The 12,854-nt window shown below is 49.4% G+C and overlaps 1 protein-coding gene across 1 annotated transcript in view; it reads right to left on the minus strand.

The window, feature by feature from the left end:
* Positions 1–12,854, minus strand: part of SLC22A18 (solute carrier family 22 member 18) — a 56,418-nt gene that overhangs the window by 16,972 nt on the left and 26,592 nt on the right. Inside the window, exons 5-6 of the mRNA XM_026092753.2 lie at positions 3,023–3,138; positions 2,565–2,675 (exon numbers count right to left, since the gene is read on the minus strand). Coding sequence (XP_025948538.2) covers positions 2,565–2,675; positions 3,023–3,138 — 227 coding nt within the window. The remainder of the gene's footprint in view (positions 1–2,564; positions 2,676–3,022; positions 3,139–12,854) is intronic.

Consider the following 12,854-nt stretch of genomic DNA (forward strand, 5'->3'; position numbering starts at 1 on the left):
TCAGACGAACCATGCCTCCTCCTCCTCAGGTGCTCCCAGCCGCTCAAGTGACAGACTATTGGCCCAGCCCGGCCTCTGCACGGCTGATTCCTCCCTGCTTACCTAGAAGCTGCCTCGCTGTTTGGACGGGAAGTGTTTATTTTTGTGTGGTACGAGTTGCTGCTGCGCACAGGAAACGAAGAACGTGTCCTGCAACGCCGAGGAATTTGCATTTCCGCAGCGATGACTAAAGCAAAGTGCATCTGGCCCATCTTTTGGAAAAGGAAAGCGCACAGGAAATTATAGTGCCGACTGCATGTGGATGTGGTCTCAGCTACAGGAGTTTTAAACAGAGAAGCTAATGACGCTTTACGTTGAGAAATGAGCCAGTATCAGAAAAGATCATCCTCCTAAAACGTCACTTGACTATCTTATTCTGTGAAACACTGCCAGGGTATGAACATTTTCTTTAAATGAAGTTTTAAAGCTGAGTTTCGAAAGAACCTAAGAAATGCACTACTGGGGAAAGCCCCCAGCCCACGGCACCAGTATCCTGTCTCCTGGGATGGCAGGAGGAGCTGCTGTTTGGGAAGAGCTCACAAACGTGGCCCCTGTCTGGATCTCCTCCTGCCCCAACCTGGAAAAAGGTTTATCCCTGCCTCAGTCCGTTAGTGTCTATTTATGGACGTCTTGGCCAGCTAACCCCTTTCCCAACCAGCTGATACTGTCTTCACAACCTCCTTCCAGAAGTTCACTACTTGCTGTGAAAAAGGATAATGTCATTTCTTGTATCTTCTTTAAACTGGTCTCCTATTAGTTTCAATAAATGTGCCCTCAACCTAATACGGCAGGATTTGGTGACCAACAGTTCTGCATCCAACTCACCCATCGTCCTCCTCATTTCCAAAAAGCAACTCAGCATGAGGGAAGGAGAGGAGGGAAGGGATCAGAAGTAAGGTACTGGATTTTTTTTCTGTGGGCCGGTTGGCATCGCTGATCTCAGCCAATGCCAAGTACACACAACAGGAAAAAACAAATCAGAAATCCTTCACTTCTCTGCATGTTATTCTAACGTTCCTGCTGAACTTGTTTCCCCACAGCCTTAACAAGGAACAACAAGAGAACTGGGCCAAACCCAGAAATGCCGTCCCCTTCTGATTCAGCCACTCTCCATGGCTGAATCCAGTTTCATCTGTAAACTGAATTTATAGTTTACAAATCAGAAATTTATTTGTAAATGACGTTGCACATTATTTAAACTTCCAGGGCTTCCCCAGACAGAGACGAATTAGCAAAAGCTGCAAAACGTAAAAGCTAAGGCACATTAAATGCTGTTTGAGGATCCTTACTCGGATGTGAAGTGTCTTAGCTTGTTCACAGAAAGCAACAGCAAATTAAAGTGATTTTCAGAAAGGGAATTTCCATGCAATATGAATCACACATAAAATTAGAGCGCATTAACTCTACAGTTTTCACTTTTAGCTTGCCTTAGCTTTCCTGAATGCCTCCACTTCCAAAAAGACCCACTTTCAAAGGCTCTTTACTGCTGTTGTCCTGCAGAAGTTGAGCATTTGTTCATTCACCCACCTAAGCAGTTTCTGAGCCTATAACCAGGCACTTTCCCCGTGTTTTGATGGGCACAAAAGTGAATCTTTGACACTGTAGTGCAGAGAGACTGCACTTTTTTCAAGTCTGTCTAGGAAAAGAGCCACCCAGACTCTGCAGGGAGAGGCAGAGACCATCACCCTTTCCTTACACCACTACTAGCAAGGTTCACACGCTGACTTCATCTCTAGGCAAACAGTGGCGGAAAAAGAAGCTAGAGGGTAGGCAAAATTTAAAATGGTGAAATTGTGACCAAGGATACACATAAACAGGCAAACTGGATGACAAGGAATGTGCCAAGACGGCAACTGGCTTAAAGGAAGCAGAAAAACAGGCAGGTTTTGGACATGTTAGAGGTAACGGCAGGTTTCTACCACAACACAAGAAAACGGAGCAGAATATTCAGAGAAGAGATGTAGGGTTGAAAAATAAGCCCTGCATACAATATGCAAGGGAAGAAAAAGCTACCAGCTCCCCTGCATGCATGCAACGGTTAACAGAGCCTCTCTGACAACAGCACCTAATCCAGCAGTAGTTTTTAATTGTTGGAAAAAAAGTTAGGGTGTATATACTTTTTCACCCTTAAAAGCACCGAGTAAAATCAGGACCTCAGTGTTTCTGGCAGAGCGTGAATGATTTGCCTCTGCTCTGAAGAGCTTATAGCCTAAGCAGAAATGACAGGCAAGCGGAGAAAACCATCCTTTTACAGCTAAGGGGAGCAGGTAGAGAGATTAAGTGCTTTGCCAAAAGTCCCAAGAGAAGCCTGTGACAAGTAGTCTGTTTTAAATTAAGTCTCAGGTTTTTGACCCAAGGTAGCCAAGAGTGTTTGGTAATACGTAACATTGAACCGAGAGCTGAAACCGTCACTCCTCCGCGATCAAATGCAAAGCGCGTTCAGCAACCTGAGATGAGCCTGGTCTACACTGTACATATTCTCACTTTAAGTACATCAGCAATCAGGGGCAACGGGTGAGGTTTACCTATGGGAAGTCCAGCCAAGACCTTGACTATGAAAACTTCCATTACTCCCGGAAACTTCATCAGGCGTAGGATTTCTTGGAGGCTGAACACACTGCCAGACTGCGACGGGCCTGGGAACACGACAGATTGAATGATCTTTTATTTATGCAGGTCACAGGCAGGAAACAAGAAGAACTGAGGCTGCCGGTTCAGGTTCGCAGCCACCTTCCCGAGAAAGGCCTCCGCCGCGCCGACTCTGCCGGCAGCAGGGCTGGGTAGCTGCTGCTGGGTCTGCGCAGGGGACCCCGGTGAGACCAGCTGGACTCCCACGCGTGGCCACGCTGACCCCGGCGAGGGGGGCTGCGCAGGCCACGTGCAAACCCATAGCCCTGCTGCTGCCACTGTGTTTTACCTGGCTCATTATAAGCATTTTCCAGAAGGACTGAGGTGCTCCTTATCGAAACCGCTAAATACTTACTGCGCTCCGTCACGGGATGGTCTGACTTCAGCCCAGCTCGCGAAGGCATCCAGACCATGACTATCACAGTGCTCACGAGGCTTCCTACCAGCCCAACGTACATAGGGACAAAAATGCTGCAAACAGAAGAAAACACAGGTAAGTGGACCAATGTCATAAGCAGAAGACATCTGCACATCAGCCCTGCAAAGACCTTGGCAGGAGGCTGCTTTTACGTGGGTGAAGAGCAATCCCCCTGAAGTCGCAGCTCCTTTAAACCTCTAAGTATCAAAGAGTCCCTCTTGGTTTAATGCTGCTTAGAAATCTTCCCACGGACGGCACAGTAATTGCTTGTGAGGATCCACAGCAGGCCAGATCCTCCCCGTTTTATTCTTGCAAGCATTATCGCACTCCTTGGCATCTCCCAGTGAAACCAGCTGGAGTTACGGGGTGATGGAAGCACTCAAGATGATTAAGGATGGTAGGATATAGCCCAGCGTACAGCCGGAACCGAAAATACCGGAGATGCAACACCACTTGAAAAGGAGCCACAGAGAGTAACAAACGTGCTCTACCAAACCGTCTGAGGAGGACAGTAAAGAGCACTTGGATGCACCACCTTTGTCTGAAGGTGCTCAAAACCGTATCAACCCCGCTTCACCCGTCTGCCAGAGGCCCAAGCTTTGGGCCTGTAACAGATGTCGGGCCACATCCTTAGATGTGGACACAGTTAACGGCAATTATTAACAGTAATTTTACAAGGATAAAAAGTTAACAAGTATAAATTACCCAAAGAACCCCAGTACAAACTGCATAAAAGCCAACAGAGTCAGTAGGAAGTCCTTAAATATCCTGTCTCTTGGAAGAGAGATCTCCACCGTCTCTCGGAAGAGAGATCTCCGCTATCCTCTCGGAAGTGAGGAGTAGGAAAGGACTCCTCCTAGTCTTTAAGTGCACGGGGGAAGACTGCAGACTCGGAAGGGCTTTAGCTCTGGGGGGAAAAAAGGCGAAACAAAATCCAGGGCTGGAAGACTGAAACGCAGGAGACGCAAGTCAAAACCAGAGGAAAACGTACGTTTTGTTTTTAACAGTGAGAGCAATTATCCACTAAAGCTGCTCATTAAAAGCCTTCCCCATCGTGGAAATCCCGTTAGCCGCAGGGGATTCCTTTGTAAGATTGCAAGGCTTAAAGGCTCCCGCAGGATGCAGATGTGACGTAGAAAATACCAGTTCAAACACCAGAGGCCGGCGTAGGGGCGAACTCTACAAGACAACAACGGTCTCTTTGGGATACAAAAATTTAAGGACCTGGGACTTTAGCAAAGAAACGGCCGGATGTCACCGCAGAGCGCTTTGCGGGCGGCACGAGGCCACGCAGACGGCCGGCGGCGAGCGCACGGTCCCACGGCTGCACCTTCCGCAAACGGGACACGAAGGAGCGGGCAGCTGCGGCTAAGCCGTGCTGCCAGGGCCCCCGCTGATAGCGGAGCGGCTAACCGCTCATTTCTGCTGTTGGCTTCCTTGTCAGACCGTGGCATGTTTTTCCCTCGGAAGAACTAGCAACGCTAATGGTAAAAGCCTCGAGTTTCCTCCACGCTAGACAAAGGCGCAGGCTGGGTAATTTCCAGAGTATGACTGGGTTATCATGAAAGTCCCAGAGCAAGGCAGGCAAGGACTGAGGTGCAAACAACCAAAAAAAGCATCAAAGAAAATATATACACACACACACGTATTACTGTTAATAGCAACTGCAAATATCCCAGCTGAATATTTTAAATCCCATTAATTATTAACAGCAACAAAGGTAGATAATATCTTCCTGCAAATGGACTTACTGCAACAATTTAGACCTGTTGCATCCATCTGCCAAGCTGTTCTGTTAACTACCCTGGACCACAGAATTATTCATTTACTGGATTTTCTTCTTTTTTTTTTTTTTTAAAGTACGGATTACCATTTTCTGATTAAAAGTTACCTGCCAAACAATTCCCAAAATGTTGAAATTAAGCTCTTTTGTACCAAATTTCTCTCCAAGAAATCCTGGATTTCTAATTTGTTTTATAATGCAGGGTAAGTTTATTAGCCAGATAGCAAGATAAAAGAAGTGGTTCCAGCTAGCTTGGTTTTTTTTTTTTTGATTTCTATATTACAAGCTTTCATTATGAGATGGAAAAAAAAGCATAATCGCAAACATTTTTATTGGACTGAAAAACCATTTCCGCCACAGTCCCATTTTTTTTTCCAGAGGTTTTCCAGTCTCCCACATGCCGGTGTAAATATGTTTTACTCTTTAGTTCGAAAGACACTTACAGCAAGTGCCAGCAATGTGTGAACGATCCCCCCATAAAACTAGGAAGCAACAATGTCCTACTTCACTAAAAGCGTATGACTGCTAATTTTTTGCTGGGAAAGGGAGAGGACAACCTTGAAATTTTCCATATTTGGGAAAAACTGGACTTGCCTGAATGAATTAATGCAATTTTGTACAGCCAGACTGCGAATTCGGAGAAACCCAGTGGAAGTAGAACATAAAGCTCAAAGCACACTTCCCAGAACAGCCTGGAGCGCTCCAAATCACCCCAAAACACCTCCTTTTAACTACAGCGCTCTGTAAGTGTGCAAAAAGCTCCTCTTTTTCCACATTTTAAGCGCTGCCACTTCTCGATCAGGAGGTACCAGTGCTGCACCTCCAGGCTGGCTGCTACGTTATCTTGTGCCACCCGGCAAGGACGGACTCTGGACCCGGAGACAGGGCTTCTTTCTGCGCCCAGAGGAAACCACCCTCGTTTGTTTGCTCTTCTGGAAAACGAAGCGAAACGAACGCTCGTACACCTGCCTTCCCGACACACCAGGCCACTCACGCTAGGGATACAGAGGTGACAAACTTGTCTGTGCCATCGCTCCACGTCTTACAGCCTAAACGTTAGCACTGAAATGCCTTCTGGAGATGCTAGGAACGCATCGAGGAAAACGCAGGTTCCCCAGACTCCCGAAGGTGAAGTCTCCTACCCTGGTACCTAGGTACGGATAGGTTTGATGGCCTACGCGCAAGTGCGCCGGTCCAAAAACGCTGCCCGTTGTCTTTCGGTTATGAATTTGCGCCAGAGCTGACTGCAACCAGAGCTGTAGACCTGCTGCACACTGAACTCGTGACTCCCAGCAATAAACTTGATTTTCTTGGTTACTTGGCCATTTCCTCCTCCCAGCCGTAACCCCAAGGCCAACCCCCCATTACGGATAACGCCTCTACAGCAACCACTTTACAGAAAACTGGTCCCAAACCCATACTTGAGCTGCATCTTGTTACTTAGCATCAACACGTACATCAGAAAAGGAAACGGCTCTCCTTGCAAACGAAACATGGATCATCTCAGATGCCTGCGACAAGCAAAATGCAAGGTTTTGCTCTTAGCCCTAGATGCTCCCAGAAGGGAGTCTGGGGTTTGCCCGGCCACCGCCGGTGCATGCCGAGCATTTCGGCTGAGCCGCGGACCTGGAAGGGAAGCGGTGGCGGAGACGTGCTTTGCCGCCCGCCACGGGAAGCCCTGCAGACCGCTGCCTGCCCCCGCCACGCCGCGCGGAGCCGTGCCAGCGGCGCGTTACGGGCCCTGCTTGCGGCGCTGGGCAGCCTTCTGCAGCTCCCGGCACGCCGTCACCTCTGACCACCCCGATGGTGGCTTTGGGGCTGAGGCAGGTGAGGGACTGTAAATATTTTCTTTCCCTGTCGTATAAAGAAACGCAAATGTTTACACTGCCAGGTGAAAGGATGAGAGTGCAAAAGCCAGCGTGCGTATGCTGAATAACGATTGCTGGAGGCGTGCAGAACAGCAGCTGCTGGGTCTTGCAGTGACACCCAACAGGGGACCGGAGGGCAAAGCGTTTCCTGGGGAAGCCGGCGCAACCGCCACGATGCTGCCGGATCTTCACCTAGAGCCGCTCCACGCTCTCCATGCACGCGGCAGGGGACAACACGGCCCTGGAGCTCACCGTCACAGCGCACTACCTGCGTAACGTCCAACGCAGGGGAAGCCGTGCCCGCGTCCTCGCGTGCTGCCCTCGCTCCGGCAGGGGAGCTGCAGCCTGGCAGGGCTGGGCGAGGAGGAGGGTGGTGGCATCCCGCAAGCAGGACGGGGGCAGAGGTGGGGTCGCACCCCACGGCGGCTCGGAGGAACAGCTCTCTAGGAAGGGGTAACGCGACCCTAGCGCCGCCAGCAGCGGAAACAGCCTGGGGTTAGCGCTGCCAACCTCTCTGCTGTCGTTGCTGGGGATGGAGGCTAGCAGATCCCAGAAGGAGATCCGAGTCCTCTGCCGGATAACGCTTCCTTGCCCACAAGAGGACATCTGCAGGAGCAGAAACAACTCCTCCTCTTCCCCGCTACAGCCAAAAAACAGGAGCCTTGGCCGCTCCTCCCGAACACAGGGGACCAGCGTGGCCTGGGGAGATCTTAGGTGCTCACCTCACGCTCCCCTGGGCTGGGCAAACACCACCATCTGCCTTTGGGCCAACACTAACACCGATCAGGCTCGACGGGACGCGCCGCAAGCAGACTGATGCTGGTACCCCTCGGAGGTGAGCGGCTGCTTAAATTATACTGGGAGCTATCTCCCTGCGGCGATGAACAGCTTCGTGCTGTTGTATGTGGTCCAAGGGCACTTCTTTTCCTCGGCACAACTGGGCGACTGCTGGAAGAACTCGGTGGAGCACATCTCCTGGGTCTTAAACCCTCTAAGCACAAAACCTTGGCTCTGCCGAAATCAGTGGAAGTCTCTCTTACAGCCTGCATTCAATTTTGTCCATTTGGCTTATCAGAAGGAAGTTTTGCAAGGAAGAGATGAGGTGGCACTAATAAGACAAATGAAGCAAATGAAGCAGGTTGCTCCCACCGGATCCCTCTACATCCCCTTCCCCTTCCTGTGCTTGCTCTCCGCCCTCCTGGCTGCTAGCAGATGACTCATCCGCAACCAGAGTAATTCCTGCCAAAATCAGAAGCAGATTTCCTGAGGGGGCTGAATAACAAAGGACACAGGCAGAACTAATACAATTAAATTAAAAGGAGCAAAAGGGCAAATCAGCTTACACAGCTGAGATCATTGCACAGCCGGCTTCAGCTCCTTACTGATTAATAGAGGTTAACAGCCTTCAGCGCTCTTTGAGGCAGCAAGGGCTTTATGGTCAAAATAACTCTGGTGACTTTATCTGTGTTCTTCAGCATATTTCTTCTAATTTCTTTGCTTCTGTTATATCTGGAGAGAGATTCCCTTGCTGACTTCTGCAGGCAGAGCGCCTCACTCTCTCTCTGGGTTTTCTGCTAGCAGAGCTCCTCCTGCCTTTATTTTTTAACTTCCCTGAGGCAATCGCACAGATGTGGCAGATGCATTAGAGGGACCTCTCTAGATGGAGGGGTCTGCAAGAGGAGAAGGCGCTCCGAACGGTGCAACGGGACCCTGCCAGCTCCTGGCGCCTCGGCATCTCCCCTCCGTTTCTGCCCCCGTAGACACCTATGACAACCACGGGTCTGCCTGCTGCCTTATTGCAAGCAATAAACGGCACACTGTCCACGCGGGTCTCGAAGTGTGGGATGCCACGAGCAGGGCACCGTTCATCTGCTGTGCAAACTGCTGGAGACTGGAGCATTCGCGTCTCAAGACTCGCTTTGTAGCCTGTGGTCATTTATAACGGACTAGTGGCTGGCAGATAGGACTTCCCGTCTGGAAACTCCATCCTTCACGCTGGTGGGAAAGCAAAATTGATGATGAAACCATTAATAATAATGTCGTGGTAAACAGATTAAACCCAAGAAAAAATAAGCATTCAAAGCTGACTGGAACAAGGTTGAATTTCTTCCCATCTAATGCTTAACCACCTTCTGTATTTACTTTCAGATGACCGTAAATCCCAGCGGGTATCAAGCTTCCTGGATGAGACAAGGCAGGAATGCACTACGTGTTATTCCACGAGGAATCAAACAGATTGCAGACTAAAATTTGGTCTTTGCATTTTTCAGTAGCCTCAACTCCAGACATATGTTGATCAGGAAAAACACCCCTATTATTCACAGAGAGGTAAAAGGCAGCCTAATGTCAGCGATTCCACTCAAAAGCCAGCAGACAAAACACAGTCCTGTGGTTCTGCTCAGCCAAAATTAGAAGTGTCATCTTGTGCCATCAGGGCCGATTAGTACGAGGCAAATTAACACAATAAGGACTCATTTTCTGAATCGACATGTTACATACATCAGCCCTAAGTCGCTCTCACTTTTGTTGCATGCTAATAATGCTAGAGGAGTTATTCCCAGGCTATAGCAATGTAAACAGGAGAAGGATCCAGCTCATACGTCGAAGGCACACGTTTCTAACGCGCGCACCAAGGCAGGCCGGGTTTTGAGCACGGAAGGCTTCAGAACATCTGCATTCAATGGGACTTTGATGTTTATGGGGAACATCTTCAGATTTTTAACAACACGGACTTCACTTGCATGAAAGAAAAAGAGATTTCAAGGAGAGGGTGGGAACAGACACTAGTGCAGCAATTTTCCCAGCAGAGGCACACGCTTCACCCAGCTCATTCCTCCCGGCGCTTTGCCGACCAACCCGTCACACCACGGCAGCGTCAGCCTGTCACTTGGGGGTAATTCTGCGTCCGGGGAGAAGCTGGCCCTCACTCATTTTACACGTGCACTGTAATCTCTGCTCTCTTTTCTCCCTTTACACACACAACTACAGGAGAATGTGCACGCGTGTGCACGCGTGTGTAACTGCACAATTAAATGTTGCGTCAGTACAGCAATTCCTCTGAGGAGGTAGCCGTTCCCAGCGGGTCCTTCAGGGGTAAAGGATCGACGTGTACTTCTGCAGTGAATGGAACTGTGTCTGTCTGCTTCCCCTTTTTTGTAATAAAGTCAAAGTTGAGCATAGAGAGAGTGCAAATTGTTTTTTAGTGACTCACTCCTACTTCAAAACAACGTGGCATAAAGATGGCATTCATAACCGCTCCGGATTCCTTCAAGAGCTCTGAAAGGACTCTCAAAATATTTCTTTGATTGCAGTCTGGCCACGCTATCCACTCATACACTTACACCCTTACAGAGGAGCTACAGGAGAAAAAGGGTTAGTGATTAAAAAAAAAAAGAGACAAAAACTGGCTCAGGTAAAACCGTGACACCAAACCACGCTCTCCAGTGAATAGCTCTGTGCTCTTTAGAAAACAAGTAACGGCCAGTTTTCTGTCAATGGCAAACATGCATCATGTTCCTGATAACCGAGGGATGCCTAAACTTAGCGCATACCTTACGGTGACTCAGTGACGCATAACTTCGCGATGGTTCAGTTCAAGCATTTCGTTTTACTGCCCTGGCAATGCTCGCGCAGCCCATTTCACCCCTGAGCCACGCTGCAGAGATGCTGACCTGCTCAACTGCTCCCCCTTGCTAGGACTCCTCCTAAAGACAAAAAGCGAGCACAAGATTTCATTGAAACCCGGAATACCATCGGATGGCGATGGACAGCCCACGGCTGTCCCGAGCGCCACGGAGCGACGGGGGCATGCCTCCCCTCGGAGGACGCTCGCTCCTCTCCCTGCGCCAGCCCGGCACGGAGGGGATTGCAGTAAACACACTGAGCACTGAATAAAAACGCTCGCGCTTCTTCCACAAGCAAAATCCTGCGGCAACACAGCTACTGGGGTGAGCAGGGCGGCTGGGGCAGGACGCTAATCCCGCGGCAGCTGAGCGCAGCCTGCCTGCGCCAGCCCCCGGCCCCGGCCCAAGCCGGGCTCTCGGCTAATCGCCCGAGGAGGCATATCGGTTACGCGCGGGTGGGTTTGCACACTTTGTCCACAATCCGCCGTTAGTCCCGAGTGGCATTTATCATCATCTGCTCTTTTCTGGTAAAACGCCCCATCTCAAAGCACTGCACTTCGCTAATCCCAAGCTCACATATCTCATTACCGCTTTTCCCGTAGACATTTCCCGTCGGCATAGCTGGCTGCACTGAACACCTGCACATTTATGTGCCCTTATAGCAAACGGGGAGTAAGCTTCACTCCTCCAAAAGATTTTAGCCAGCTGGCTGACTAAAGCATTGCTTGCTCGCTCTGGTATCTGGTCCTCACCCCACGCGTCTAGAGACGGAGGAGTCTAGACACGGACCACGTACGAACCGCTCTCGCTGAACGGGGGCTCGCAACATCTGGCTTCCAGCCCTGCTCCGGGATGCGCACGGGCAGGCCAAGATAGGAATCACAAAGTAGGTGTAAATGGTCAGTGCTCGCAGCGGAGACGGATGGCCCGCGAGGCTGGGACCTGTCTTGTTCGACCTGTGAGCGATCAGCAAGAGCAGCGAGGTATGAAATTCTGCTGGGGACATAAAGCTGGAAGAGTAGTGGGGGAGAGAGCAGGCGGCGAGGAACTGCACATGGCCCTAACAGGACTTAGCAGGCAATAAAAAAAACAGCAGTTGAAATTCAGCATAGATAAATTTAAAGTGATGTATGGGGGGGAAAGCAAGTCTTAAATTCACACGTGTGAGATGATGGTTTCTGAATTGCTTATTACCACGCAGAAGGGAGGCCTTCGGACCATCGCAGACACTTTCATGAACCCATCAGCTCACTGCTTGGCTAACCAAACATTAGGAATCACCACAAAAGAAACAGCACAACAGAGAAGAGAAAGGAGGTCTCTCAGGAACATGTGACAGAGGTCCACAGACTCGTGAGCGGCGTGGAGAAGGGGGCTAGGACACGACTGTCACTGTTGTTTCCCACGCAAGAACTAGGAAGCACCAAGCAAAGGTGTTAGGAGCCGGGTCCAGGACGAAGAGGAGGAGCTGATCCCTTCTACAACACGTACAAGGTCTGTGGAGCTCATTGCTACGGCTATTGCGGGAACAAAAGGCTCGAGCAGGCTAAAGGAGAGACGGACAAGCATTTGGTGGAAAAATCCACTGAGGGTTAAAGAGACACCAACCACATTCATCTCAGGAAGTCCCCGAGCTGAAAATATTTGGAGGCCGAGAAAGTAATTGGTGAAGTTTGCCCCATTTTTATTCTGCCCTAGGCATCTTTTTATGACTTTTATTGGAGAAAGCACCTTCCCTTCAAAGCACAAGATAACACAGCTAGTGTCAGCACCCTCTTAAACAACAAAGCTATTTCAAGATCTTTTGCTCAGGTCACGTTGAGAGACGCAAATGCAATTTCCTCCTCTGCAGCAGGAATCAAAACCATGTCTCCCACCACCATCTCACAAACTAGAGATAGGGTCTTTTTTGCTCATTCCCTGGAAATTTTTTTTTCCCTGGAAAGCTTAAACATTCCAGAGAATAAATAAGAATAACCATAACTCTCACTTTGCGCTTGGAAGATACAGTTGGAAATGAGTAGCTCTACATTTCAGACCAAGAACTGTTCATGTACCTTATCAAGCGGACATTTAATACAAAATACACAATCCCCCCTTTCTTAGGCATGGATTTTTTCTTTGCCAATCTATAGTGCAAGCTTTTCATTTCAAGGAATGTCTTCCGTAAGGCAGCTATACCATGACATTCAGCGGGCTTCCTGGGGCTAAGCAAGGTACGAGAGCAGAGCTTGGACAGAAGCTCCAGACCGAGGGCACTCCAAGAGGAAACAATGCGACAGGATCATCCAGGTCAACTGGTAACGCTTCAGCTGAGTTGAAGATTTAAAGTGCACTGCATGCTGCTGACTTCTGTTTTTAAATCCAGAAATAAAAAGTACATGTGCAGTACCAACACGCTTTTACAGCTGTGATCCTGAGCAACTCTTAATTTCCAGGTACTCCCTTCATAGGTGGAGGGAAAGTCTCCATTTACTCAGTATCTGGGGTACAAG

The sequence above is a fragment of the Dromaius novaehollandiae genome, chromosome 5 (genome assembly GCF_036370855.1).
Source record: "Dromaius novaehollandiae isolate bDroNov1 chromosome 5, bDroNov1.hap1, whole genome shotgun sequence".
NCBI classification, from domain to species: Eukaryota; Metazoa; Chordata; class Aves; order Casuariiformes; family Dromaiidae; genus Dromaius; species Dromaius novaehollandiae.